The 26,387-nt window shown below is 47.9% G+C and overlaps 1 protein-coding gene across 1 annotated transcript in view; it reads left to right on the forward strand.

Annotated features, from left to right (window-relative positions):
* LOC135571215 (OTU domain-containing protein 7A-like) overlaps window positions 1–26,387 on the forward strand; it is a 128,825-nt gene that overhangs the window by 86,077 nt on the left and 16,361 nt on the right. The window contains 6 exon segments of the mRNA XM_065017002.1: window positions 8–40; window positions 43–108; window positions 1,596–1,723; window positions 9,945–10,057; window positions 11,290–11,417; window positions 14,437–14,586. Coding sequence (XP_064873074.1) covers window positions 8–40; window positions 43–108; window positions 1,596–1,723; window positions 9,945–10,057; window positions 11,290–11,417; window positions 14,437–14,586 — 618 coding nt within the window.

A 26,387-nucleotide genomic window follows, 5' to 3' on the forward strand; every position in this document is an offset into this window, starting at 1 on the left:
TGTGCAGGTCGTCTGAACTGGTGGGCCACTATGTGTACCAGTTGAAGCGTCTTCTTCCTCTGGCCACCACGGGGGACGGCAACTGTCTGCTACATGCTGCTTCTTTAGGTGAGCCTGGCCTGGCTGAGGAGGGGAGGAGGAGAGGAGGCAGGGGGGTTAGGAGGGGAGGAGGAGAGGAGGCAGGGGGGTTAGGAGGGGAGGAGGGGGAAGAGGAGAGGGAGGGTTAGGAGGAGGAAGAGGGAGGAGGGTTAGGGAGGGGAGGAGGAGAGGAGGCAGGGGGTTAGGAGGGAGGAGGGAGGAAGGGAGGAGGAGAGGAGGCAGGGGGGTTAGGAGGGGAGGAGGGGGAGGAGGCAGGGGGTTAGGAGGGGGAGGAGGAGGAGGAGGGGGAAGAGGAGAGGGAGGGTTAGGAGGAGGGGAGGAGGAGAGGAGGGAGGGGGGTTAGGAGGGGAGGAGGAGGGAGGAGGAAGCAGGGGGTTAGGAGGGGGGGGAGGAGAGGAGGGGAGGAGGAGAGGAGGCAGGGGGGTTAGGAGGGGAGGAGGAGGGAGGAGGGAGGGGGTTTGGGAGTGGAGGAGGAGGAGGAGGAGAGGAGGCAGGGGGTTAGGAGGGGAGGAGGAGGAGGAGGCAGGGGGTTAGGAGGGGGGAGGAGGAGGGAGAGGGAGGGTTAGGAGGGGAGGAGGGAGGGAGGAAGGGTTAGGAGGGGGAGGAGGAGGGAGGGGGAGGGAGGGAGGGGAGGGAGGGTTAGGAGGGGAGGAGGAGGGAGGGGAGGAGGGAGGGAGGAGGGAGGAGGGAGGAGGAGGAGGAGGGGGGAGGAGGAGGGGAGGAGGAGGAGAGGAGGGAGGGAGGGGAGGAGGAGGGAGGGTTAGGAGGGGAGGAGGAGGGAGGGTTAGGAGGGGAGGAGGAGGGAGGGTTAGGAGGGGAGGAGGAGAGGAGGCAGGGGGGTTAGGAGGGGGAGGAGGAGAGGAGGGTTAGGAGGGGAGGAGAGGGAGGGTTAGGGGGAGGAGGGAGGGAGGGAGCGTTAGGAGGGGAGGAGGAGAGGAGGCAGGGGTTTAGGAGGGGAGGAGGAGGGAGGGTTAGGAGGGAGTGGGGCAAAAGAGAGTGTGAGAAGAGAGAAGAAGAGAAGAGATCTCTGTTTGTCTGGAATCAAAGAGCTCATAAACCCAGCAACATGCAACAAAAGAGTGTGTTATCTGTAATGTTTATAATGAGGGAAACTTTTGAGGAAACTCGGGGAGACGTGACAATGTGCTTTTACCAGGTGTAGAGAAAAGAAAACCCCCCTCAGCAGATCTGGAATCTCCCTAGTACAGGGAATATTGATTCAGCTAACATTCATCATGTTGACAATGGACCGATCCAGGGCTTGCTGCTAGAGTATTGCTGTCTCTACCTTTCTCTCTCTGTCTCTCTCCCTCCCTCTCTCTCTCTTTCTCTACCTTTCTCTCTCTGTATCTCTCCCTCCCTCCCTCTCTCTCTCTCTCTCTCTCTCTCTCTCTCTCTCTCTCTCTCTCTCTCTCTCTCTCTCTCTGTGTGTGTGTGGGTGTTCATCGGTGTGTGTGTGTGTGTGTGTGCATACTCATCTGTCTCTGTGTCTCTAGGGATGTGGGGCTTCCACGACAGAGACCTGGTGCTGAGGAAGTCTCTGTATGGCATGATGAAGAGTGGAGCGGAGAGAGAGGCTCTGAAGAGGAGGTGGCGGTGGCAGCAGACACAACAGAACAAAGAGGTCAGTACACACACACACTACACACAGTACACACACACACACACACTACACACACACTACACACACACACTACACAGTACACACACACACACACACACACACACACTACACACACACACACACACACACACACACACACACACACACACACATACACACACACAGTACACACACACACACACACACACACACACTACACACACTACACACACACTACACACACACACACACACACACTACACACACTACACACACACACACACACTACACACACACACTACACAGTACACACACACTACACACACACACTACACACACACACACACACACACACACACACACACTACACACACTACACACACACTACACACACACACACACACTACAAACACACACTACACACACACTACACACACACACACTACACACACACTACACACACACACTACACACACACACACTACACACACACACACCCTACACACACACACTACACACACACACACACTACACACACTACACACACACACTACACACACACACTACACACACACACACTACACACACACACACACTACACCCACACTACACACACTACACACACACTACACACACACACACTACACACACTACACACAGTACACACACACACAGTACACACACACACACAGTACACACAGTACACACAGTACACACACACACTACACACACACACACACACACACTACACACAGTACACACAGTACACACTACACACAGTACACACAGTACACACTACACACACACTACACACACTACACACACACACTACACATACACTACACACACACACTACACACACACACTACACACAGTACACACACACACACACACTACACAGTACACACACACAGTACACACACACTGCACACAGTACACACGCTACACAGTACACATACACACACAGTACACACACACACACACAGTACACACACACTGCACACAGTACACACAGTACACACACACACACAGTACACACACACTGCACACAGTACACACACTGCACACAGTACACACACACTGCACACAGTACACACACTACACAGTACACACACTGCACACAGTACACACACTACACAGTACACACACTGCACACAGTACACACACTACACAGTACACACACACACACAGTACACACACACTGCACACAGTACACACAGTACACACACACACACACAGTACACACACACTGCACACAGTACACACAGTACACACACACACACAGTACACACACACTGCACACAGTACACACACTACACAGTACACCCACTGCACACAGTACACACTACACACAGTACACACACAGTACACACTACACACAGTACATACACAGTACACACTACACACAGTACACACACAGTACACACACACGCTCACACACACACTCACTCAAACACACGCACGCACACACAGCACCCCCAACAGCCCAACTCCAGTCCTCCAGTACCCCCAACAGCCCAACTCCAGTCCTCCAGTACCCCCAACAGACCAACTCCAGTCCTCCAGTACCCCTAACAGTCCAACTCCAGTCCTCCTGTACCCCAACAGCCCAACTCCAGTCCTCCAGTACCCCCAACAGCCCAACTCCAGTCCTCCATTACCCCCAACAGCCCAACTCCAGTCCTCCTGTACCCCCAACAGCCCAACTCCAGTCCTCCAGTACCCCCAACAGCCCAACTCCAGTCCTCCATTACCCCCAACAGCCCAACTCCAGTCCTCCTGTACCCCCAACAGCCCAACTCCAGTCCTCCTGTACCCCCAACAGCCCAACTCCAGTCCTCCTGTACCCCCAACAGCCCAACTCCAGTCCCCCCAACAACCCAACTCCAGTCCTCCTGTACCCCAAACAGCCCAACTCCAGTCCTCCAGTACCCCCAACAACCCAACTCCAGTCCTCCTGTACCCCCAACAGCCCAACTCCAGTCCTCCTGTACCCCCAACAGCCCAACTCCAGTCCTCCAGTACCCCCAACAGCCCAACTGCAGTCCTCCAGTACCCCAAACAGCCCAACTGCAGTCCTCCTGTACCCCCAACAGTCCAACTCCAGTCCTCCAGTACCCCCCAACAGCCCAACTCCAGTCCTCCAGTACCCCAACAGCCCAACTCCAGTCCTCCAGTACCCCCAACAGCCCAACTCCAGTCCTCCAGTACCCCCAACAGCCCAACTCCAGTCCTCCTGTACCGCCAGCTGACCAGAGAACCATTCACTCAGACCTGATACCTACAGAGAACCATTCACACTGACCTGATACCTACAGAGAACCATTCACACTGACCTGATACCTACAGAGAACCATTCACTCAGACCTGATACCTACAGAGAACCATTCACACTGACCTGATACCTACAGAGAACCATTCACACTGACCTGATACCTACAGAGAACCATTCACTCAGACCTGATACCTGTATTTTGGGTACAGGGTCTGTGGAAATGCAGGAGTGAGAACCATTCAGCTGCTCTAAAGGACTGGCATGGTGTGTTATGATCTTTGTCTGGGTATGAAATGGGTATTTCTGGTTCCACCCAAGAGCAAACTGCAGCCTCAGCTGTTCCATTCACTCACATTCCACAACATAGTCAAACTCAATACATCTAGACAGCAAACAAATAGTCCCACCTGACACGTAAATTCATCTGATATCATCCCCCTCAATAACCTCCCCAACATGGTGATACATTCATCTGATATCATCCCCCTCAATAACCTCCCCAACATGATGATACATTCATCTGATATCATCCCCCTCAATAACCTCCCCAACATGATGATACATTCATCTGATATCATCCCCCTCAATAACCCCCCCTCCTCCCAACATGATGATACATTCATCTGATATCATCAGCCCCAATAACCCCCCCCTCCCAACATGATGATACATTCATTTGATATCATCCCCCTCAATAACCTCCCCAACATGATGATACATTCATCTGTTAACCATGTGATACATTCATCTGATACCATCCCCATTAATAACCTCCCCAACATGGTGATACATTCATCTGATATCATCCCCCTCAAGGCAACATGATGATACATTCCTGATATCATCCCCCTCAGTAACCTCCCCAACATGGTGATACATTCATTTGATATCATCCCCCTCAATAACCTCCCCAAAATGGTGATACATTCATCTGATATCATCCCCCTCAATAACCTCCCCAACATGGTGATACATTCATTTGATATCATCCCCCTCAATAACCTCCCCAACATGGTGACACATTCATCTGATATCATCCCCCTCAGTAACCTCCCCAACATGGTGATACATTCATTTGATATCATCCCCCTCAATAACCTCCCCAACATGGTGATACATTCATCTGATATCATCCCCCTCAATAACCCCCCCCCCCAACATGGTGATACATTCATCTCTGATATCATCCCCCTCAATAACCTCCCCAACACGATGATACATTCATCTGATATCATCCCCCTCAATAACCTCCCCAACATGATGATACATTCATCTGATATCATCCCCCTCAATAACCTCCCCAACATGGTGATACATTCATCTGATATCATCCCCCTCAATAATCCCAACATGATGATACATTCATCTGATATCATCCCCCCAATAACCCCCTCCCAACATGATGATACATTCATTTGATATCATCCCCCTCAATAACCTCCCCAACATGGTGATACATTCATCTGATATCATCCCCCCCAATAACCCCCTCCCAACATGATGATACATTCATCTGATATCATCCCCCAATAACCCCCTCCCAACATGATGATACATTCATCTGATATCATCCCCCTCAATAACCTCCCCAACACGATGATACATTCATCTGATATCATCCCCTCAATAACCCCCCCCAACATGATGATACATTCATCTGATATCATCCCCCTCAATAACCTCCCCAACATGATGATACATTCATCTGATATCATCCCCTCAATAACCTCCCCAACATGATGATACATTCATCTGATATCATCCCCTCAATAACCCCCAACATGGTGGTACATTCATCTGATATCATCCCACCTCCCCCTCAATAACCTCCCCAACATGATGATACATTCATCTGATATCATCCCCCTCAATAACCTCCCCAACATGATGATACATTCATCTGATATCATCCCCCTCAATAACCTCCCCAACATGGTGATACATTCATCTGATATCATCCCCCTCAATAACCTCCCCAACATGGTGATACATTCATCTGATATCATCCCCCTCAATAACCTCCCCAACATGATGATACATTCATCTGATATCATCCCCTCAATCAACATGATGATACATTCATCTGATATCATCCCCCTCAATAACCTCCCCAACATGGTGATACATTCATCTGATATCATCCCCCTCAATAACCTCCCCAACATGATGATACATTCATTTGATATCATCCCCCTCAATAACCTCCCCAACATGGTGATACATTCATCTGATATCATCCCCTCAATAACCCCCCCAACACGATGATACATTCATCTGATATCATCCCCTCAATAACCTCCCCAACATGGTGATACATTCATCTGATATCATCCCCCTCAATAACCTCCCCAACATGGTGATACATTCATCTGATATCATCCCCCTCAATAACCTCCCCAACATGGTGATACATTCATCTGATATCATCCCCCCCAATAACCCCCTCCCAACATGGTGATACATTCATCTGATATCATCCCCTCAATAACCCCCCAACACGATGATACATTCATCTGATATCATCCCCCTCAATAACCTCCCCCAACATGATGATACATTCATCTGATATCATCCCCCTCAATAACCTCCCCAACATGATGATACATTCATCTGATATCATCCCCCTCAATAACCTCCCCAACATGATGATACATTCATCTGATATCATCCCCCTCAATAACCTCCCCAACATGGTGATACATTCATCTGATATCATCCCACCTCCCCCTCAATAACCTCCCCAACATGATGATACATTCATCTGATATCATCCCCCTCAATAACCTCCCCCCAACATGATGATACATTCATCTGATATCATCCCCCTCAATAACCTCCCCAACACGATGATACATTCATCTGATATCATCCCCCTCAATAACCTCCCCAACATGGTGATACATTCATCTGATATCATCCCCCTCAATAACCTCCCCAACATGGTGATACATTCATCTGATATCATCCCCCTCAATAACCTCCCCAACATGGTGATACATTCATCTGATATCATCCCCCTCAATAACCTCCCCAACATGGTGATACATTCATCTGATATCATCCCACCTCAATAACCTCCCCAACATGGTGGTACATTCATCTGATATCATCCCCCTCAATACCCCCCCCCCCAACATGGTGGTACATTCATCTGATATCATCCCCCTCAATAACCTCCCCAACATGGTGATACATTCATCTGATATCATCCCCCTCAATAACCCCCCCAACACGATGATACATTCATCTGATATCATCCCCCTCAATAACCCCCACCCAACACGATGATACATTCATCTGATATCATCCCCCTCAATAACCTCCCCAACATGATGATACATTCATCTGATATCATCCCCCTCAATAACCTCCCCAACATGATGATACATTCATCTGATATCATCCCCCTCAATAACCTCCCCAACATGATGATACATTCATCTGATATCATCCCCCTCAATAACCTCCCCAACATGGACACTACCACATTATGGCAATAATCAACCCTGTGATAAAATGATTCTTCTAGTGCTGAGTAATGCTGTGGTCCTGGTGAAAACCCTCTGGGTCCTGGTTATAACCATATGGGTCCTGGTTATAACCCTATGGGTCCTGGTTATAACCCTATGGGTCCTGGTTATAACCCTATGGGTCCTGGTTATAACCCTATGGGTCCTGGTTATAACCCTCTGGGTCCTGGTTATAACCCTCTGGGTCCTGGTTATAACCCTATGGGTCCTGGTTATAACCCTATGGGTCCTGGTTATAACCCTATGGGTCCTGGTTATAACCCTATGGGTCCTGGTTATAACCCTCTGGGTCCTGGTTAAAACCCTATGGGTCCTGGTTATAACCCTATGGGTCCTGGTTATGACCCTCTGGGTCCTGGTTATGACCCTCTGGGTCCTGGTTATAACCCTATGGGTCCTGGTTATAACCCTCTGGGTCCTGGTTAACAACCATATGGGTCCTGGTTATGACCCTATGGGTCCTGGTTATAACCCTATGGGTCCTGGTTATGACCCTCTGGGTCCTGGTTATAACCCTATGGGTCCTGGTTATAACCCTCTGGGTCCTGGTTAACAACCCTCTGGGTCCTGGTTAACAACCCTCTGGGTCCTGGTTAAAACCCTCTGGGTCCTGGTTATAACCCTCTGGGTCCTGGTTATAACCCTATGGGTCCTGGTTAACAACCCTATGGGTCCTGGTTATAACCCTCTGGGTCCTGGTTATAACCCTATGGGTCCTGGTTAACAACCCTCTGGGTCCTGGTTATAACCCTATGGGTCCTGGTTATAACCCTATGGGTCCTGGTTATAACCCTATGGGTCCTGGTTATAACCCTATGGGTCCTGGTTATAACCCTCTGGGTCCTGGTTATAAGCCTATGGGTCCTGGTTATAACCCTCTGGGTCCTGGTTATAACCCTATGGGTCCTGGTTATAACCCTATGGGTCCTGGTTATAACCCTATGGGTCCTGGTTATAACCCTATGGGTCCTGGTTATAACCCTCTGGGTCCTGGTTATAACCCTATGGGTCCTGGTTAACAACCCTCTGGGTCCTGGTTATAACCCTATGGGTCCTGGTTATAACCCTCTGTGTCCTGGTTATAACCCTATGGGTCCTGGTTATAACCCTCTGGGTCCTGGTTATAACCCTATGGGTTCTGGTTATAACCCTATGGGTCCTGGTTATAACCCTATGGGTCCTGGTTATAACCCTATGGGTCCTGGTTATAACCCTCTGGGTCCTGGTTAACAACCATATGGGTCCTGGTTATGACCCTCTGGGTCCTGGTTATGACCCTCTGGGTGGGGTGGACAGAGAGGGGGGTTCAGTGTAAAGCAGAAACCTGTTGACTTGTGCTGGGCATGCTGCTGTTCTGCTGTGCCAACGTCTTTGTGTTGTGATTTGATTCGCCACTTGATCACACACCCCAGGTGGCTGTGATGACGTACGTTTTCTTAGTGGTGCCATGCTCTGCTCAGTCAACACCTGCTGTTCTATGTCTGCTGACTCATTTAGACCGGAAAGGGCCGTAGGACACACACGCACACACGCACGCACGCACACACACACACACACACCGGCCCCAGTGCTGTAGGGGACAGTAGATGTATTAGAAAGGGCTCAGGCTCCACCCAGTGCATCTAGGAAATGAGGCCCTGTACCTCCTCCAAATGAGGCCCTTATACACCCTCCAAATGAGGCCCTGTACCCCCTCCAAATGAAGCCCTGTACCTCCTCCAAATGAAGCCCTGTACCCCCTCTAAATGAGGCCATTATACCGCCTCCAAATGAGGCCCTGTACCCCCTCCAAATGAGGCCATTATACCCCCTCCAAATGAGGCCCTGTACCCCCTCCAAATGAGGCCATTATACCCCCTCCAAATGAGGCCCTGTACCCCTCCAAATGAGGCCCTGTACCTCCTCCAAATGAGGCCCTGTACGCCCTCCAAATGAGGCCCTGTACCCCCTCCAAATGAGGCCATTATACCCCCTCCAAATGAGGCCCTATACCCCTCCAAATGAGGCCCTGTACCCCCTCCAAATGATGCCCTGTACCTCCTCCAAATGAGGCCCTGTACCCCCTCCAAATGAGGCCCTGTACGCCCTCCAAATGAGGCCCTGTACGCCCTCCAAATGGGGCCCTGTAACTCCTCCAAATGAGGCCCTGTACCCCCTCCAAATGAGGCCCCGCCCTCCAAATGAGGCCCTGTCCAAATGGGGCCCCCCTCCAAATGAGGCCCTGTACCCTCTCCAAATGAGGCCCAATGCCATCAACAGCAAGATCAACATTTGATTTGAGTGTGTGTGTGTGTGTGTGTGTGTGTGTGTGTGTGTGTGTGTGTGTGTGTGTGTGTGTGTGTGTGTGTGTGTGCGTGTGCGTCCTACGGCCCTTTCCGGTGTGTGTGTGTCTGTATATGTGTGTGTGTGTGTAACATTCTATGTTCTCTCTCCTTAGTCAGGGCTGGTGTACACGGAGGAGGAATGGGAGAGAGAATGGAACGAGCTGCTGAAACTAGCTTCTAGTGAACCGCGTACACACAGCAGCAAGAACAACAACAATACTGTAGGGTGAGTATCACACACACACACACACACACACAACGGAGAGCAGTGAGCACCAAACTAGTTTACTGTTGGATAGCTGAGTATTGAGACTGTCATGGGTCATTGACTACTAGATCAGTTGTCTGGTTAATGTCTGTATAAAGCCCTGACTATGGTGTCTATAGGTCAATACCAGATCAGTTATGATGGTGTCTATAGGTCAATATCAGATCAGTTATGATGGTGTCTGGTTGATGTCTGTATAAAGCCCTGACTATGGTGTCTATAGGTCAATACCAGATCAGTTATGATGGTGTCTATAGGTCAATATCAGATCAGTTATGATGGTGTCTGGTTGATGTCTGTATAAAGCCCTGACTATGGTGTCTATAGGTCAATACCAGATCAGTTATGATGGTGTCTATAGGTCAATACCAGATCAGTTATGATGGTGCCTATAGGTCAATACCAGATCAGTTATGATGGTGTCTGGTTGATGTCTGTATAAAGCCCTGACTATGGTGTCTATAGGTCAATACCAGATCAGTTATGATGGTGTCTATAGGTCAATATCAGATCAGTTATGATGGTGTCTATAGGTCAATATCAGATCAGTTATGATGTTGTCTATAGGTCAATATCAGATCAGTTATGATGGTGTCTATAGGTCAATACCAGATCAGTTATGATGGTGTCTATAGGTCAATATCAGATCAGTTATGATGGTGTCTGGTTGATGTCTGTATAAAGCCCTGACTATGGTGTCTATAGGTCAATACCAGATCAGTTATGATGGTGTCTATAGGTCAATATCAGATCAGTTATGATGGTGTCTATAGGTCAATATCAGATCAGTTATGATGTTGTCTATAGGTCAATATCAGATCAGTTATGATGGTGTCTATAGGTCAATATCAGATCAGTTATGATGGTATCTATAGGTCAATATCAGATCAGTTATGATGTTGTCTATAGGTCAATATCAGATCAGTTATGATGGTGTCTATAGGTCAATACCAGATCAGTTATGATGGTGTCTATGGGCCAATCAGATCACACCTGCTAAAGCAGGATGCTAGGTTATGTAAAAGACTATCGACTCTGAGGAGTTGTCATGGGCCATGATTCACACACAGACACACACACACAGATACACACACTTGACATTCAAATATCAGCCAAAATTAGAGGTATATATTTTAAAATGTTTACCCAGTAGATCAGTAGTGTCTGACAGGGGTTGTGTCTTGACGCAGGGTGGATAACTCAGAGGACCCCGTGTATGAGAGTCTGGAGGAGTTTCATGTGTTTGTCCTGGCTCACGTGCTGCGTCGACCAATCATAGTGGTGGCTGACACCATGCTACGGGACTCAGGGGGAGAGGGTGAGTACACACACCATGCTACGGGACTCAGGGGGAGAGGGTGAGTACACACACCATGCTACTGGACTCAGGGGGAGAGGGTGAGTACACACACCATGCTACTGGACTCAGGGGAGAGGGTGAGTACACACACCATGCTACTGGACTCAGGGGAGAGGGTGAGTACACACACCATGCTACTGGACTCAGGGGAGAGGGTGAGTACACACACCATGCTACGGGACTCAGGGGAGAGGGTGAGTACACACACCATGCTACTGGACTCAGGGGAGAGGGTGAGTACACACACCATGCTACTGGACTCAGGGGGAGAGGGTGAGTACACACACCATGCTACGGGACTCAGGAGGAGAGGGTGAGTACACACACCATGCTACGGGACTCAGGGGGAGAGGGTGAGTACACACACCATGCTACTGGACTCAGGGGGAGAGGGTGAGTACACACACCATGCTACTGGACTCAGGGGGAGAGGGTGAGTACACACACCATGCTACTGGACTCAGGGGAGAGGGTGAGTACACACACCATGCTACTGGACTCAGGGGGAGAGGGTGAGTACACACACCATGCTACTGGACTCAGGGGAGAGGGTGAGTACACACACCATGCTACTGGACTCAGGGGAGAGGGTGAGTACACACACCATGCTACTGGACTCAGGGGAGAGGGTGAGTACACACACCATGCTACTGGACTCAGGGGGAGAGGGTGAGTACACACACCATGCTACTGGACTCAGGGGAGAGGGTGAGTACACACACCATGCTACGGGACTCAGGGGGAGAGGGTGAGTACACACACCATGCTACTGGACTCAGGGGGAGAGGGTGAGTACACACACCATGCTACTGGACTCAGGGGGAGAGGGTGAGTACACACACCATGCTACTGGACTCAGGGGGAGAGGGTGAGTACACACACCATGCTACTGGACTCAGGAGGAGAGGGTGAGTACACACGCCATGCTACTGGACTCAGGGGGAGAGGGTGAGTACACACACCATGCTACTGGACTCAGGGGGAGAGGGTGAGTACACACACCATGCTACTGGACTCAGGGGGAGAGGGTGAGTACACACACCATGCTACTGGACTCAGGGGAGAGGGTGAGTACACACGCCATGCTACTGGACTTAGGGGAGAGGGTGAGTACATACGTCATGCTACTGGACTCAGGGGAGAGGGTGAGTACACACACCATGCTACTGGACTCAGGGGAGAGGGTGAGTACACACCATGCTACTGGACTCAGGGGAGAGGGTGAGTACACACACCATGCTACGGGACTCAGGGGAGAGGGTGAGTACACACACCATGCTACGGGACTCAGGGGGAGAGGGTGAGTACACACGCCATGCTACTGGACTTAGGGGGAGAGGGTGAGTACACACACCATGCTACATACTGCAGAGACCCATTGTAGTGGTGGTTAGATGCTACATCTTGCAGAGACCCATTGTAGTTGTGGCTAGATGCTACATACTGCAGAGACCCATTGTAGTGGTGGCTAGATGCTACATACTGCAGAGACCCATTGTAGTTGTGGCTAGATGCTACATACTGCAGAGACCCATTGTAGTGGTGGCTAGATGCTACATACTGCAGAGACCCATTGTAGTGGTGGCTAGATGCTACATACTGCAGAGACCCATTGTAGTGTTGGCTAGATGCTACGTACTGCAGAGACCCATTGTAGTGGTGGCTAGATGCTACGTACTGCAGAGACCCATTGTAGTGGTGGCTAGATGCTACATACTGCAGAGACCCATTGTAGTGGTGGCTAGATGCTACATCTTGCAGAGACCCATTGTAGTGGTGGCTAGATGCTGCGTAGTGCCGAGACCCATTGTAGTGGTGGCTAGATGCTACATCTTGCAGAGACCCATTGTAGTGGTGGCTAGATGCTACATACTGCAGAGACCCATTGTAGTGGTGGCTAGATGCTACATACTGCAGAGACCCATTGTAGTGGTGGCTAGATGCTACATCTTGCAGAGACCCATTGTAGTGGTGGCTAGATGCTGCGTAGTGCAGAGACCCATTGTAGTGGTGGCTAGATGCTACATCTTGCAGAGATCCATTGTAGTGGTGGCTAGATGCTAAGTACTGCAGAGACCCATTATAGTGGTGGCTAGATGCTAGGTACTGCAGAGACCCATTGTAGTGGTGGTTAGATGCTACATCTTGCAGAAACCCATTGTAGTGGTGGTGGCTAGATGCTACGTACTGCAGAGACCCATTGTAGTGGTGGCTAGATGCTACATCTTGCAGAGACCCATTGTAGTGGTGGCTAGATGCTACATCTTGCAGAGACCGATTGTAGTGGTGGCTAGATGCTACATCTTGCAGAGACCCATTGTAGTGGTGGCTAGATGCTACATCTTGCAGAGACCCATTGTAGTGGTGGCTAGATGCTACATCTTGCAGAGACCCATTGTAGTGGTGGCTAGATGCTACATCTTGCAGAGACCCATTGTAGTGGTGGCTAGATGCTACATCTTGCATAGACCCATTGTAGTGGTGGTTAGATACTAGGTGCTCAGAGACCCATTGTAGTGGTGGCTAGATGCTACATACTGCAGAAATCCATTGTAGTGGTGGCTAGATGCTACATCTTGCAGAGACTGCATTATGATGCGTTTATATGGCATTACATTGCATGGCAGCCATTTTAGGTTTCTGCATTATGATGCGTTTATATGGCATTACATTGCATGGCAGCCATTTTGGCTCACCATGGGCAACATGGGACCGATAGCGGTTCACATCATTCTCAGGAATTTTGAACAATGCTATGTACAAGATTTCAAATTCTTGTCGTAAATGGATATACGGAATGCTCAAAGGCACTAACATGGCGTCCAAAAGCTGGCCCAACTCTTTAGACATATTGCTCTGGTAAGACTCATTTGCATAAATCGAACTACTCTCATTCCTAGATGAGGCAAACGGAGAACTCCAGACTGGTCCTTTCATCTCAACCTCTAACTGCCTGACCTCTTCTCCCCTCCCCCAGCATTTGCCCCCATCCCGTTTGGAGGGCTGTACCTGCCCCTGGAGGTGCCTCCTAACCTGTGTCACTGCTCCCCCCTGGTCCTAGCTTACGACCAGGCACACTTCTCTGCCCTGGTGTCCATGGAGCAGAAGGACCAGCACCAAGAACAAGGTAAGACAGACGACTGGAAGTTGACTGAGGATGTCCTAATATGTATACCATAACACCTAAGGAGACTGAGTATGTCCTAATATGTATACCGTAACTCCTAAGGGGACTGAGGATGCCCTAATATGTATACCATAACCCCTAATGTGACTGGGAATGTCCTAATATGTATACCGTAACCCCTAAGGGGACTGAGGATGTCCTAATATGTATACCGTAACCCCTAAGGGGACTGAGGATGTCCTAATATGTATACCGTAACTCCTAAGGGGACTGAGGATGTCCTAATATGTATACCGTAACCCCTAAGGGGACTGAGGATGCCCTAATATGTATACCATAACCCCTAATGTGACTGGGAATGTCCTAATATGTATACCGTAACCCCTAAGGGGACTGAGGATGTCCTAATATGTATACCGTAACCCCTAAGGGGACTGAGGATGTCCTAATATGTATACCGTAACTCCTAAGGGGACTGAGGATGTCCTAATATGTATACCGTAACCCCTAAGGGGACTGAGGATGTCCTAATATGTAAACCGTAACCCCTAAAGGGACTGAGGATGTCCTAATATGTATACCGTAACCCCTAATGTGACTGAGGATGACCTAAAATGTATACCATGGCTCCATAAGGTGACTAAGGATGTCCTAAATAGTGTACCGGGACTGCTTAGGTAACTGAGGATGTCCGGAAATGTATCCCGTTTACACCAAGGTGTCTGAAGATGTCTTAAAGTGGATTCCTACCAGTGGAGGCTGGTGAAACGAGCTATAGGAGGACGGGCTCATTGTAATGGCTGGAATGGAATCAATAGAACGCTTTCAAACACATCAAACCACATGGAAACCACATGTTTGATTCCGTTCCTTTTATGCCATTCCAGCCATTACAATGAGCCCGTCCTCCTATAGCTCCTCCAACCAGCCTCCACTGATTCCTACTGCTCAAACCTAATCTCCATGTTATGTAGAGGAAGCAGGTCGACAGACATACAGTCTGTTATGTAGAGGAAGCAGGTAGACAGACATACAGTCTGTTATCTAGAGGAAGCAGGTAGACAGACATACAGTCTGTTATCTAGATGAAGCAGGTAGACATACAGTCTGTTATGTAGAGGAAGCAGGTAGACATACAGTCTGTTATCTAGAGGAAGCAGGTAGACATACAGTCTGTTATGTAGAGGAAGCAGGTAGACATACAGTCTGTTATCTAGATGAAGCAGGTAGACATACAGTCTGTTATGTAGAGGAAGCAGGTAGACATACAGTCTGTTATCTAGAGGAAGCAGGTAGACATACAGTCTGTTATGTAGAGGAAGCAGGTAGACATACAGTCTGTTATCTAGATGAAGCAGGTAGACAGACATACAGTCTGTTATCTAGAGGAAGCAGGTAGACATACAGTCTGTTATGTAGATGAAGCAGGTAGACAGACATACAGTCTGTTATCTAGATGAAGCAGGTAGACATACAGTATGCTATGTAGATGAAGCAGGTAGACAGACATACAGTCTGTTATGTAGATGAAGCAGGTAGACATACAGTCTGTTATCTAGAGGAAGCAGGTAGACATACAGTCTGTTATCTAGAGGAAGCAGGTAGACATACAGTCTGTTATCTAGAGGAAGCAGGTAGACATACAGTCTGTTATGTAGATGAAGCAGGTAGACATACAGTCTGTTATCTAGAGGAAGCAGGTAGACAGACATACAGTCTGTTATCTAGATGAAGCAGGTAGACAGACATACAGTCTGTTATGTAGATGAAGCAGGTAGACATACAGTCTGTTATGTAGATGAAGCAGGTAGACAGACAGTCTGTTGTCTAGAGGAAGCAGGTAGACAGACATACAGTCTGTTATCTAGAGGAAGCAGGTAGACATACAGTCTGTTATCTAGAGGAAGCAGGTAGACATACAGTCTGTTATCTAGAGGAAGCAGGTAGACAGACATACAGAGAGAGCGAGACTAGGGAGAGAGAGAGAGAGAGAGAGAGACTAGAGAGAGAGAGACTATAGAGAGAGAGAGAGACTAGAGAGAGAGAGAGACCAGAGAGAGAGCGAGACTAAGGAGAGCGATAGAGAGACTAGAGAGAGAGAGAGACTAGAGAGAAAGAGCGAGACTAGGGAGAGAGAGAGAGAGAGGGAGACTAGAGAGAGAGAGAGAGGGAGAGAGGGAGACTAGAGAGAGGGAGACTAGAGAGAGGGAGACTAGAGAGAGAGAGACCAGAGAGAGAGCGAGACTAAGGAGAGCGATAGAGAGACTAGAAAGAGAGAGAGACTAGAGAGAGAGAGCGAGACTAGGGAGAGAGAGAGAGAGAGGGAGACTAGAGAGAGAGAGAGAGAGGGAGAGAGGGAGACTAGAGAGAGGGAGACTAGAGAGAGGGAGACTAGAGAGAGGGAGACTAGAGAGAGGGAGACTAGAGAGCGAGAGGTAGAGAGAGAGACTAGAGAGAGAGAGAGAGACTAGAGAGAGAGAGTGTGTGAGAGAGAGAGAGACTAGAGAGAGAGAGAGGGAGACTAGAGAGAGAGAGACTATAGAGCGAGAGGTAGAGAGAGAGAGAGAGACTAGAGAGAGAGAGTGTGAGAGAGAGAGAGAGTGAGAGAGAGAGACTAGAGAGAGAGAGAGACAGAGACTCCTTTTTTCTCTCTCCCTTATAATAACAATCTGACTCTATGTCCTTCCCAGCATTGCTGGTTTTCTATGCTTGTTTTATTGCTGTGGTATAGCAAATTTGACTAAAGCCAGGCTATGTAAACAGCTGCAGTTATTTAAAACTATTTTTAGATTGACTCATATTATTTTAACATTTCCTGCTTTACACTAAGTTGGCCCAATCAGCATTGCCTTCCACTGAAATGAACGAGACCATTTTATCTTAAAGCCTCTATTTCCTTCAACACTGTTGTTGACTAATGACTGCTAGCTTAACGGATGGAATGAAGTGTGAAACGTACCTTAAACGTGAACATACATGTATCATCATTAACGACCATCATTCGTCTTCTCGGTTGAATCCTTATTGGGTGGCAGGGTAGCCTAGTGGTTAGAGTGGAGGGGCGGCAGGGTAGCCTAGTGGTTAGAGTGGAGGGGCGGCAGGTAGCCTAGTGGTTAGAGTGGAGGGGCGGCAGGGTAGCCTAGTGGTTAGAGTGGAGGGGCGGCAGGGTAGCCTAGTGGTTAGAGTGGAGGGGCGGCAGGGTAGCCTAGTGGTTAGAGTGGAGGGGCGGCAGGGTAGCCTAGTGGTTAGAGTGGAGTGGCGGCAGGGTAGCCTAGTGGTTAGAGTGGAGGGCGGCAGGGTAGCCTAGTGGTTAGAGTGGAGGGGGCGGCAGGGTAGACTAGTGGTTAGAGTGGAGGGCGGCAGGGTAGACTAGTGGTTAGAGTGGAGGGGCGGCAGGGTAGCCTAGTGGTTAGAGTGGAGGGGCGGCAGGGTAGCCTAGTGGTTAGAGTGGAGGGGCGGCAGGGTATCCTAGTGGTTAGAGTGGAGGGGCGGCAGGGTAGCCTAGTGGTTAGAGTGGAGGGGCGGCAGGGTAGCCTAGTGGTTAGAGTGGAGTGGTGGAGGGGCGGTAGGGTAGCCTAGTGGTTAGAGTGGAGTGGTGGAGGGGCGGTAGGGTAGCCTAGTGGTTAGAGTGGAGTGGTGGAGGGGCGGTAGGGTAGCCTAGTGGTTAGAGTGGAGTGGTGGAGGGGCGGTAGGGTAGCCTAGTGGTTAGAGTGGAGTGGTGGAGGGGCGGTAGGGTAGCCTAGTGGTTAGAGTGGAGGGCGGCAGGGTAGCCTAGTGGTTAGAGTGGAGGGGTGGCAGGGTAGCCTAGTGGTTAGAGTGGAGGGGCGGCAGGGTAGCCTAGTGGTTAGAGTGGAGTGGTGGCAGGGTAGCCTAGTGGTTAGAGTGGAGTGGTAGCAGGGTAGCCTAGTGGTTAGAGTGGAGGGGCGGCAGGGTAGCCTAGTGGTTAGAGTGGAGGGGCGGCAGGGTAGCCTAGTGGTTAGAGTGGAGGGGCGGCAGGGTAGCCTAGTGGTTAGAGTGGAGGGGCGGCAGGGTAGCCTAGTGGTTAGGTGGAGGGGCGGCAGGGTAGCCTAGTGGTTAGAGGGGAGGGGCGGCAGGGTAGCCTAGTGGTTAGAGTGGAGGGGTGGCAGGGTAGCCTAGTGGTTAGAGTGGAGGGGCGGCAGGGTAGCCTAGTGGTTAGAGTGGATGGGTGGCAGGGTAGCCTAGTGGTTAGAGTGGAGGGGCGGCAGGGTAGCCTAGTGGTTAGAGGGGAGGGGTGGCAGGGTAGCCTAGTGGTTAGAGCGTCGGACTAGTAACTGCAAGCTTGCAAGTTCGAATCCCCGAGCTGACAAGGTACAAATCTGTCGTTCTGCCCCTGAACAGGCAGTTAACCCACTGTTCCTAGGCCGCCATTGAAAATAAGAATTTGTTCTTAACTGACTTGCCTAGTTAAATAAAGATAAAATAAAGGTTAAATAAAGGTTAAATAAAGGTTAAATAAAGGTTAAATAAAGATATAAAATTTAAAAAATCTGTGCCATTGTGTTTTGGTAGTGGGGTGTAAATACACATCACCGCCACCAGAGGGCAGCGCCGACTAAATGAAAGAAGCCATTTGTGCAGCCGGTGAGGGAGGGACTTACAGCGCTGTTTAACACAGACAGCTCTTTTCTTTTTGTTCCAGTCCAACACTAACACACCTGATTCAACTGATCAGCTCATCATCAAACCCTTTATTTAGTTGAATCCCGTGTGCTACTGCTGTGATGGAACAGATATGTTTTGTCCTGTGGGCCCCCCACCAGGGACTCCCGTTCGAAATATCGCTGCTATTTTTAATATAAACTTTATTTAACTAACAAAATCTATTTTATTCATTTATTTTTTAACTAGGCAAGTTAGTTAAGACCAAATTCTTATTTACAATGACGGCCTACCCTTTGCTATTTAGTTGCCGTTGGATCCTGTCGATGTGTTCTGAGATGAGTTCCTGGCGTTTCTTTTGGACAAAGGGTTGTAAAGGCAGCCAGCTATGGAATCACACAGCCGTACTGCCTTACAGGTGGTCTAAAGGCTTGTTTTGACAGCTGCTGCATTTGATAACCACCATTTTGTGTCAAACTACTGTATTCATACAGTATCCGTGGGTCTATTATCTCTCTGGAAGAAATATAGGGTCTCTATCTCTTTTTCGACCACCATTTTGTGTCAAACTACTGTATTCATACAGTATCCGTGGGTCTATTATCTCTCTCGTAGAAATATAGGGTCTCTATCTCTTTTTCGACCACCATTTTGTGTCAAACTACTGTATTCATACAGTATCCGTGGGTCTATTATCTCTCTCGTAGAAATATAGGGTCTCTATCTCTTTTTCGACCACCATTTTGTGTCAAACTACTGTATTCATACTGTATCCGTGGGTCTATTATCTCTCTCGTAGAAATATAGGGTCTCTATCTCTTTTTTGACCACCATTTTGTGTCAAACTGCTGGTTTCATAAGCTATCTGGTTACCTGTTGTCTCTATTCTCCCATTTAGCACAATCAATGGGAAGATCTGTGTTGTTCAGTGTTCCTTGATAGCTGTAGTGTTTGTGACCTTCGTGTCCCAGACAGGTTTCTACCAGTCTCTGTTTACTATAGAGAGGAACACAGCACACCACCACACGTTGAGGCTAGCTAGACCAGACACACTGACGGTTCATGGTTGTGTCCCAGACGACACCCTAAACCCTACACAGTGCACTACTTTTGACCAGAGCGCGTAGTCCCAAATAGAACCCCCCGTTCTCTTTGTAGCGCACTACCGTGGTCAAAAGTAGTGCACTATATAAGGGCGTAGGGTGCCATTTGGGGCACAGTCCCAATGCTTCCCTGTTTGTATCTGGTTGTTCTGTTCTCGTTTGGAACTCTGATAAACATTCTAGAACACTGTTCCAGAACTACTACTGGCTTCATTGTGATGTCATGACATGTTCCAGTCAGTAGCTCCTCTGCCTACAGTATCTACAAATACACAAGGTGCAATTTCAATCAATTAGCCCATGTGTCAGATAACATTTCTACATTACCAGGTGAGGTAATTCGTCATCAAATGATGTGCCCAGGGGCCCTGACCCCCATTGATTTTTAGGGTGGCAGGTAGCCTAGTGGTTAGAGCGTTGGGTCAGTAACCAGCAGGTAGCCTAGTGGTTAGAGCGTTGGGCCAGTAACCAGCAGGTAGCCTAGTGGTTAGAGTGTTGGACTAGTAACCAGCAGGTAACCTAGTGGTTAGAGCGTTGGACTAGTAACCAGCAGGTAGCCTAGTGGTTAGAGCGTTGGACTAGTAACCAGCATGTAGCCTAGTGGTTAGAGCGTTGGACTAGTAACCAGCAGGTAGCCTAGTGGTTAGAGCGTTGGACTAGTAACCAGCAGGTAGTCTAGTGGTCAGAGTGTTGGACTAGTAACCAGCAGGTAGCCTAGTGGTTAGAGCGTTGGACTAGTAACCAGCAGGTAGCCTAGTGGTTAGAGCGTTGGGCCAGTAACCGAAAGGTTGCTCGATCGAATCCCTGAGCTGACAAGGTAAAAATCTGTCGTTCTGCCCCTGAACAAGGCAGTTAACTCACTGGGGGGGTGCTAAAGTGTTTTGCACGTGAGGTGGGTAGGCCCCGCCACTAAATCTTGCTTCGGGCCCCTGAAAGGCTAGAGGCGCTTCTGGTTGTACTCTGTGCAAATTGTTGCCAGGAGCAGGGAGGGAGTTATTCAGGGAGAGGATGAGGGAGGGTTCAGGGTTCATTAAGTGAGTGGGAGGGAGGTTTTTCGGGGGAAGGGGTGAGGAAGGGGCCGATGGGTTGTTCTAGGACAGACGCTGAGGTTCTTGTCAACAGAAGAGCCGTAAACACTTTTCCAGTTCCCTGAATGAGACGGGGGGGGGGCGGGGACGGGGGGGGGGGTCATGTCTGAACAGAAAGAGGAACAGGGGCAGGACAGCACGTTCAGTAATCTGTACTCTAGACGCATCCCAAGTGGCACCCTAGTCCTTATAGTGCTAGTCCCTATTTCCCTCATTTTGGAAGTATTGCACTATATAAGGCTCATGTTGAAAGTAGTGCACTATATAGGGCTCATGTTGAAAGTAGTGCACTATAGAGGGCTATATAGGGCTCATGTTGAAAGTAGTGCACTATATAGGGCTCATGTTGAAAGTAGTGCTCTATATAGGGCTCATGTTGAAAGTAGTGCACTATAGAGGACTCATGTTGAAAGTATCGCACTATAGAGGGCTCATTTTGGAAGTAGTGCACTATAGAGGGCTCATGTTGAAAGTAGTGCACTATATAGGGCTCATGTTGAAAGTAGTGCACTATAGAGGGCTATATAGGGCTCATGTTGAAAGTAGTGCTCTATATAGGGCTCATGTTGAAAGTAGTGCACTATAGAGGGCTCATGTTGAAAGTAGTGCACTATAGAGGGCTCATGTTGAAAGTAGTGCACTATATAGGGCTCATGTTGAAAGTAGTGCACTATGTAGGGCTCATGTTGAAAGTAGTGCTCTATGTAGGGCTCATGTTGAAAGTAGTGCTCTATGTAGGGCTCATGTTGAAAGTAGTGCACTATAGAGGGAATAGAGTTCCATTTGGTCCTCTATCTACTCTGTACAGTTAACAGCTGTTGTTGTGTGTTGGGGGCCTAATACTGATCATAGTGATACCATCCATACCAGCTGTGAACCCTGTGTGAACCACGTCTTTACACTGATATGCATAGAGAGCAACAGGTGTGCATGTGCACGTGCACGCACTCTCACTGACTCTGACTGGACTAGTTTAACCCTCACCTTTCATGGAGGGTGTTATGGGAGAGATTGGTATGAGAGGGGAGACAGAGAGGGAGAGAGAGAGACAGAGAGAGGGAGAGAGAAAGAGAGAGACAGAGAGAGGGAGAGGGAAAGAGAGAGACAGAGAGGGAGAAAGAGAGACAGAGAGAGACAGAGAGGGAGAGAGAGAGACAAAGAGAGAGACAAAGAGAGAGACAGAGAGGGAGAGAGAGACAGAGAGAGACAGAGAGGGAGAGAGAGAGACAGAGAGAGAGAGACAGAGAGGGAGAGAGAAGGAAGACAGAAAGAGAGGTAGGGTATGAAAAGGAAGACAGAAAGAGAGGTAGGGTATGAAAAGGAAGACAGAAAGAGAGGTAGGGTATGAAAAGGAAGACAGAAAGAGAGGTAGGGTATGAGAAGGAAGACAGAAAGAGAGGTAGGGTATGAGAAGGAAGACAGACAGAGAGGTAGGGTATGAGAAGGAAGATAGAAAGAGAGGTAGGGTATGAGAAGGAAGACAGACAGAGAGGTAGGGTATGAGAAGGAAGACAGACAGAGAGGTAGGGTATGAGAAGGAAGATAGAAAGAGAGGTAAGAGAGGTAGGGTATGAGAAGGAAGATAGAAAGAGAGGTAGGGTATGAGAAGGAAGACAGAAAGAGAGGTAGGGTATGAGAAGGAAGACAGAAAGAGAGGTAGGGTATGAGAAGGAAGACAGACAGAGAGGTAGGGTATGAGAAGGAAGACAGACAGAGAGGTAGGGTATGAGAAGGAAGACAGAAAGAGAGGTAGGGTATGAGAAGGAAGACAGACAGAGAGGTATGGGTATGAGAGGGAAGACAGACAGAGAGGTAGGGTATGAGAAGGAAGACAAAAAGAGAGGTAGGGTATGAGAGGTTGTAACTATCTGAGACACATTGCAGGCAGGTTGTTATTGACATGGTAAACAGGTGCACACAGCCAGGAACACAGCCTGTTTTGGACCTGGATTCAAATACTATTCAACATCTTTCAGATATTTTGAAGTGTTTGCTTGGAGTGCCGATGGGTGGGGTTTGTACTTTTGCGATAATGACATAGGGTTTAGTGCAACAGGCAAGCTCAATCAAGCATTAAAAACGGTATTTGAAATGATTACGAACAATGTTTGAATCCAGGCGTGCTGCCTGCCTGCGTTGCGTGCCTGGCTGACTGCCTGCGTGTCTGGTTGACCTGAGAGGTGAGGTTAGGCCATAACTCTGTCAGAGGGTTATTATGACTAGACTTGTTCAGACGGGTGTACAGTGTATCACTCCAGACTACAGAGGAGAGTTGAGTTGATGATACATGTGTTGTTGAGACTCATGTACCAAAAGGAAACAGTGATCTGGTGTGACACGTGGTCGTCAGCCATTTTGACAGTACAGTACAGTTGAGTTTCTAAGGTACACATTTCTCCATTGTAGAAGACGATGTCAAGGCTATTTGCGGTTCTCTTCAAAAGAAGAGGGAAAATCTTGGCTGATTTGTTTTACAGTATAAAGGTATTGACGTTTCAGTCATTATGGCTTCCTTCAGTCAGTACACCACATGTAGGTTATTGACAGATCAAACACCTCATTAGGCTTCATTACCCAGGGGTATATTTAGTCTTCATTACCCAGGGGTATATATAGTCTTCATTACCCAGGGGTGTATATAGTCAACATTACCCAGGGGTATATTTAGTCTACATTACCCAGGGGTATATTTAGTCTTCATTACCCAGGGGTGTAATTAGTCTACATTACTCAGGGGTATATATAGTCTTCATTACCCAGGGGTGTATTTAGTCTTCATTACCCAGGGGTGTATTTAGGCTTCATTACCCAGGGGTATATTTAGTCTTAATTACCCAGGGGTATATATAGTCTTCATTACCCAGGGGTGTATTTAGTCTTCATTACCCAGGGGTGTATTTAGGCTTCATTACCCAGGGGTATATTTAGTCTTAATTACCCAGGGGTGTATATAGTCTTCATTACCCAGGGGTGTATTTAGTCTTAATTACCCAGGGGTATATTTAGTCTTAATTACCCAGGGGTATATTTAGTCTTAATTACCCAGGGGTGTATATAGTCTTCATTACCCAGGGGTGTAATTTAGTCTTAATTACCCAGGGGTATATTTAGTCTTAATTACCCAGGGGTATATATAGTCACAGTAGCTGTCATTTCCATGTGGTGTATTCTGTCTTTTCGGTCAGTCTTGTGATAGATTACCTAAAATCCTTGAAAGATACCCAAAGTTCTGGTAGTTTACTGGTCCATGTTGAAAGTTTCCAGTAATATACAACGCTAATTATGTCTGACAGTACATTGTCTCAGTGCAGAGAGATGTATTATATCTGACAGTACATTGTCTCAGTGCAGAGAGATGTATTATATCTGAGAGTACATTGTCTCAGTGCAGAGAGATGTAGAGTACATTGTCTCAATGCAGAGAGATGTATTATATCTGAGAGTACATTGTCTCAATGCAGAGAGATGTAGAGTACATTATCTCAATGCAGAGAGATGTATTATATCTGACAGTACATTGTCTCAGTGCAGAGAGATGTATTATATCTGACAGTACATTGTCTCAGTGCAGAGAGATGTATTATATCTGATAGTACATTGTCTCAGTGCAGAGAGATGTATTATATCTGAGAGTACATTGTCTCAGTGCAGAGAGATGTATTATATCTGATAGTACATTGTCTCAGTGCAGAGAGATGTATTATATCTGATAGTACATTGTCTCAGTGCAGAGAGATGTATTATATCTGATAGTACATTGTCTCAGTGCAGAGAGATGTAGAGTACATTGTCTCAGTGCAGAGAGATGTAGAGTACATTGTCTCAGTGCAGAGAGATGTAGAGTACATTGTCTCAATGCAGAGAGATGTATTATATCTGAGAGTACATTGTCTCAATGCAGAGAGATGTAGAGTACATTGTCTCAGTGCAGAGAGATGTATTATATCTGATAGTACATTGTCTCAGTGCAGAGAGATGTAGAGTACATTGTCTCAGTGCAGAGAGATGTATTATATCTGACAGTACATTGTCTCAGTGCAGAGAGATGTAGAGTACATTGTCTCAGTGCAGAGAGATGTATTATATCTGACAGTACATTGTCTCAGTGCAGAGAGATGTATTATATCTGAGAGTACATTGTCTCAGTGCAGAGAGATGTATTATATCTGACAGTACATTGTCTCAGTGCAGAGAGATGTATTATATCTGATAGTACATTGTCTCAGTGCAGAGAGATGTATTATATCTGACAGTACATTGTCTCAATGCAGAGAGATGTATTATATCTGAGAGTACATTGTCTCAGTGCAGAGAGATGTATTATATCTGATAGTACATTGTCTCAGTGCAGAGAGATGTATTATATCTGACAGTACATTGTCTCAGTCAGTCTGTGGTGTAAAGTAATTCATCGTGTCTCAGGCTCGAGGCTGATCAAACTGTGCGAAGAACTTTCTGTGAAAGGAAAGACAGAAGGGCGTCACACACACACACACACACACACACACACACGCAAATACACACAAACACACAGAAAGACTGAAGACCTGTGGGAGAAACTCTCAAGACCACAGCACAACACAGCTGTACTCTATCAGAGACACACACACACTACTTACGTAAACACTCCCACACACACACACACACACACACATACACACACACACAGGATGCTGCATTCCTCTCTACATTCTGAGAGTTACAGCTAAATCTTTTTTGGCAACAGCCCTGAACGTCAGAAGCTCGCTGACTGTCTGACAGACACTTTTACAGTACTGCCTGTCCTCTGTCTCAACAACCTTTGGAAAGAAAATTGTGATAAATAAAATAAAAAGTGTATCAGTTTCATTTAAGGACTGAAAAATTGCCGTGCGTGCCATATAAATGTCAAAATAGTTGGGAAGAGATTTTTGACGTACCGATTCCATGGCACATGGTTTATGAACCGATAACGGAAAAACACGCCAATTTTTTTTTCTTTACATTATAA

The sequence above is a fragment of the Oncorhynchus nerka genome, unplaced genomic scaffold (genome assembly GCF_034236695.1).
Source record: "Oncorhynchus nerka isolate Pitt River unplaced genomic scaffold, Oner_Uvic_2.0 unplaced_scaffold_687, whole genome shotgun sequence".
NCBI classification, from domain to species: domain Eukaryota; kingdom Metazoa; phylum Chordata; class Actinopteri; order Salmoniformes; family Salmonidae; genus Oncorhynchus; species Oncorhynchus nerka.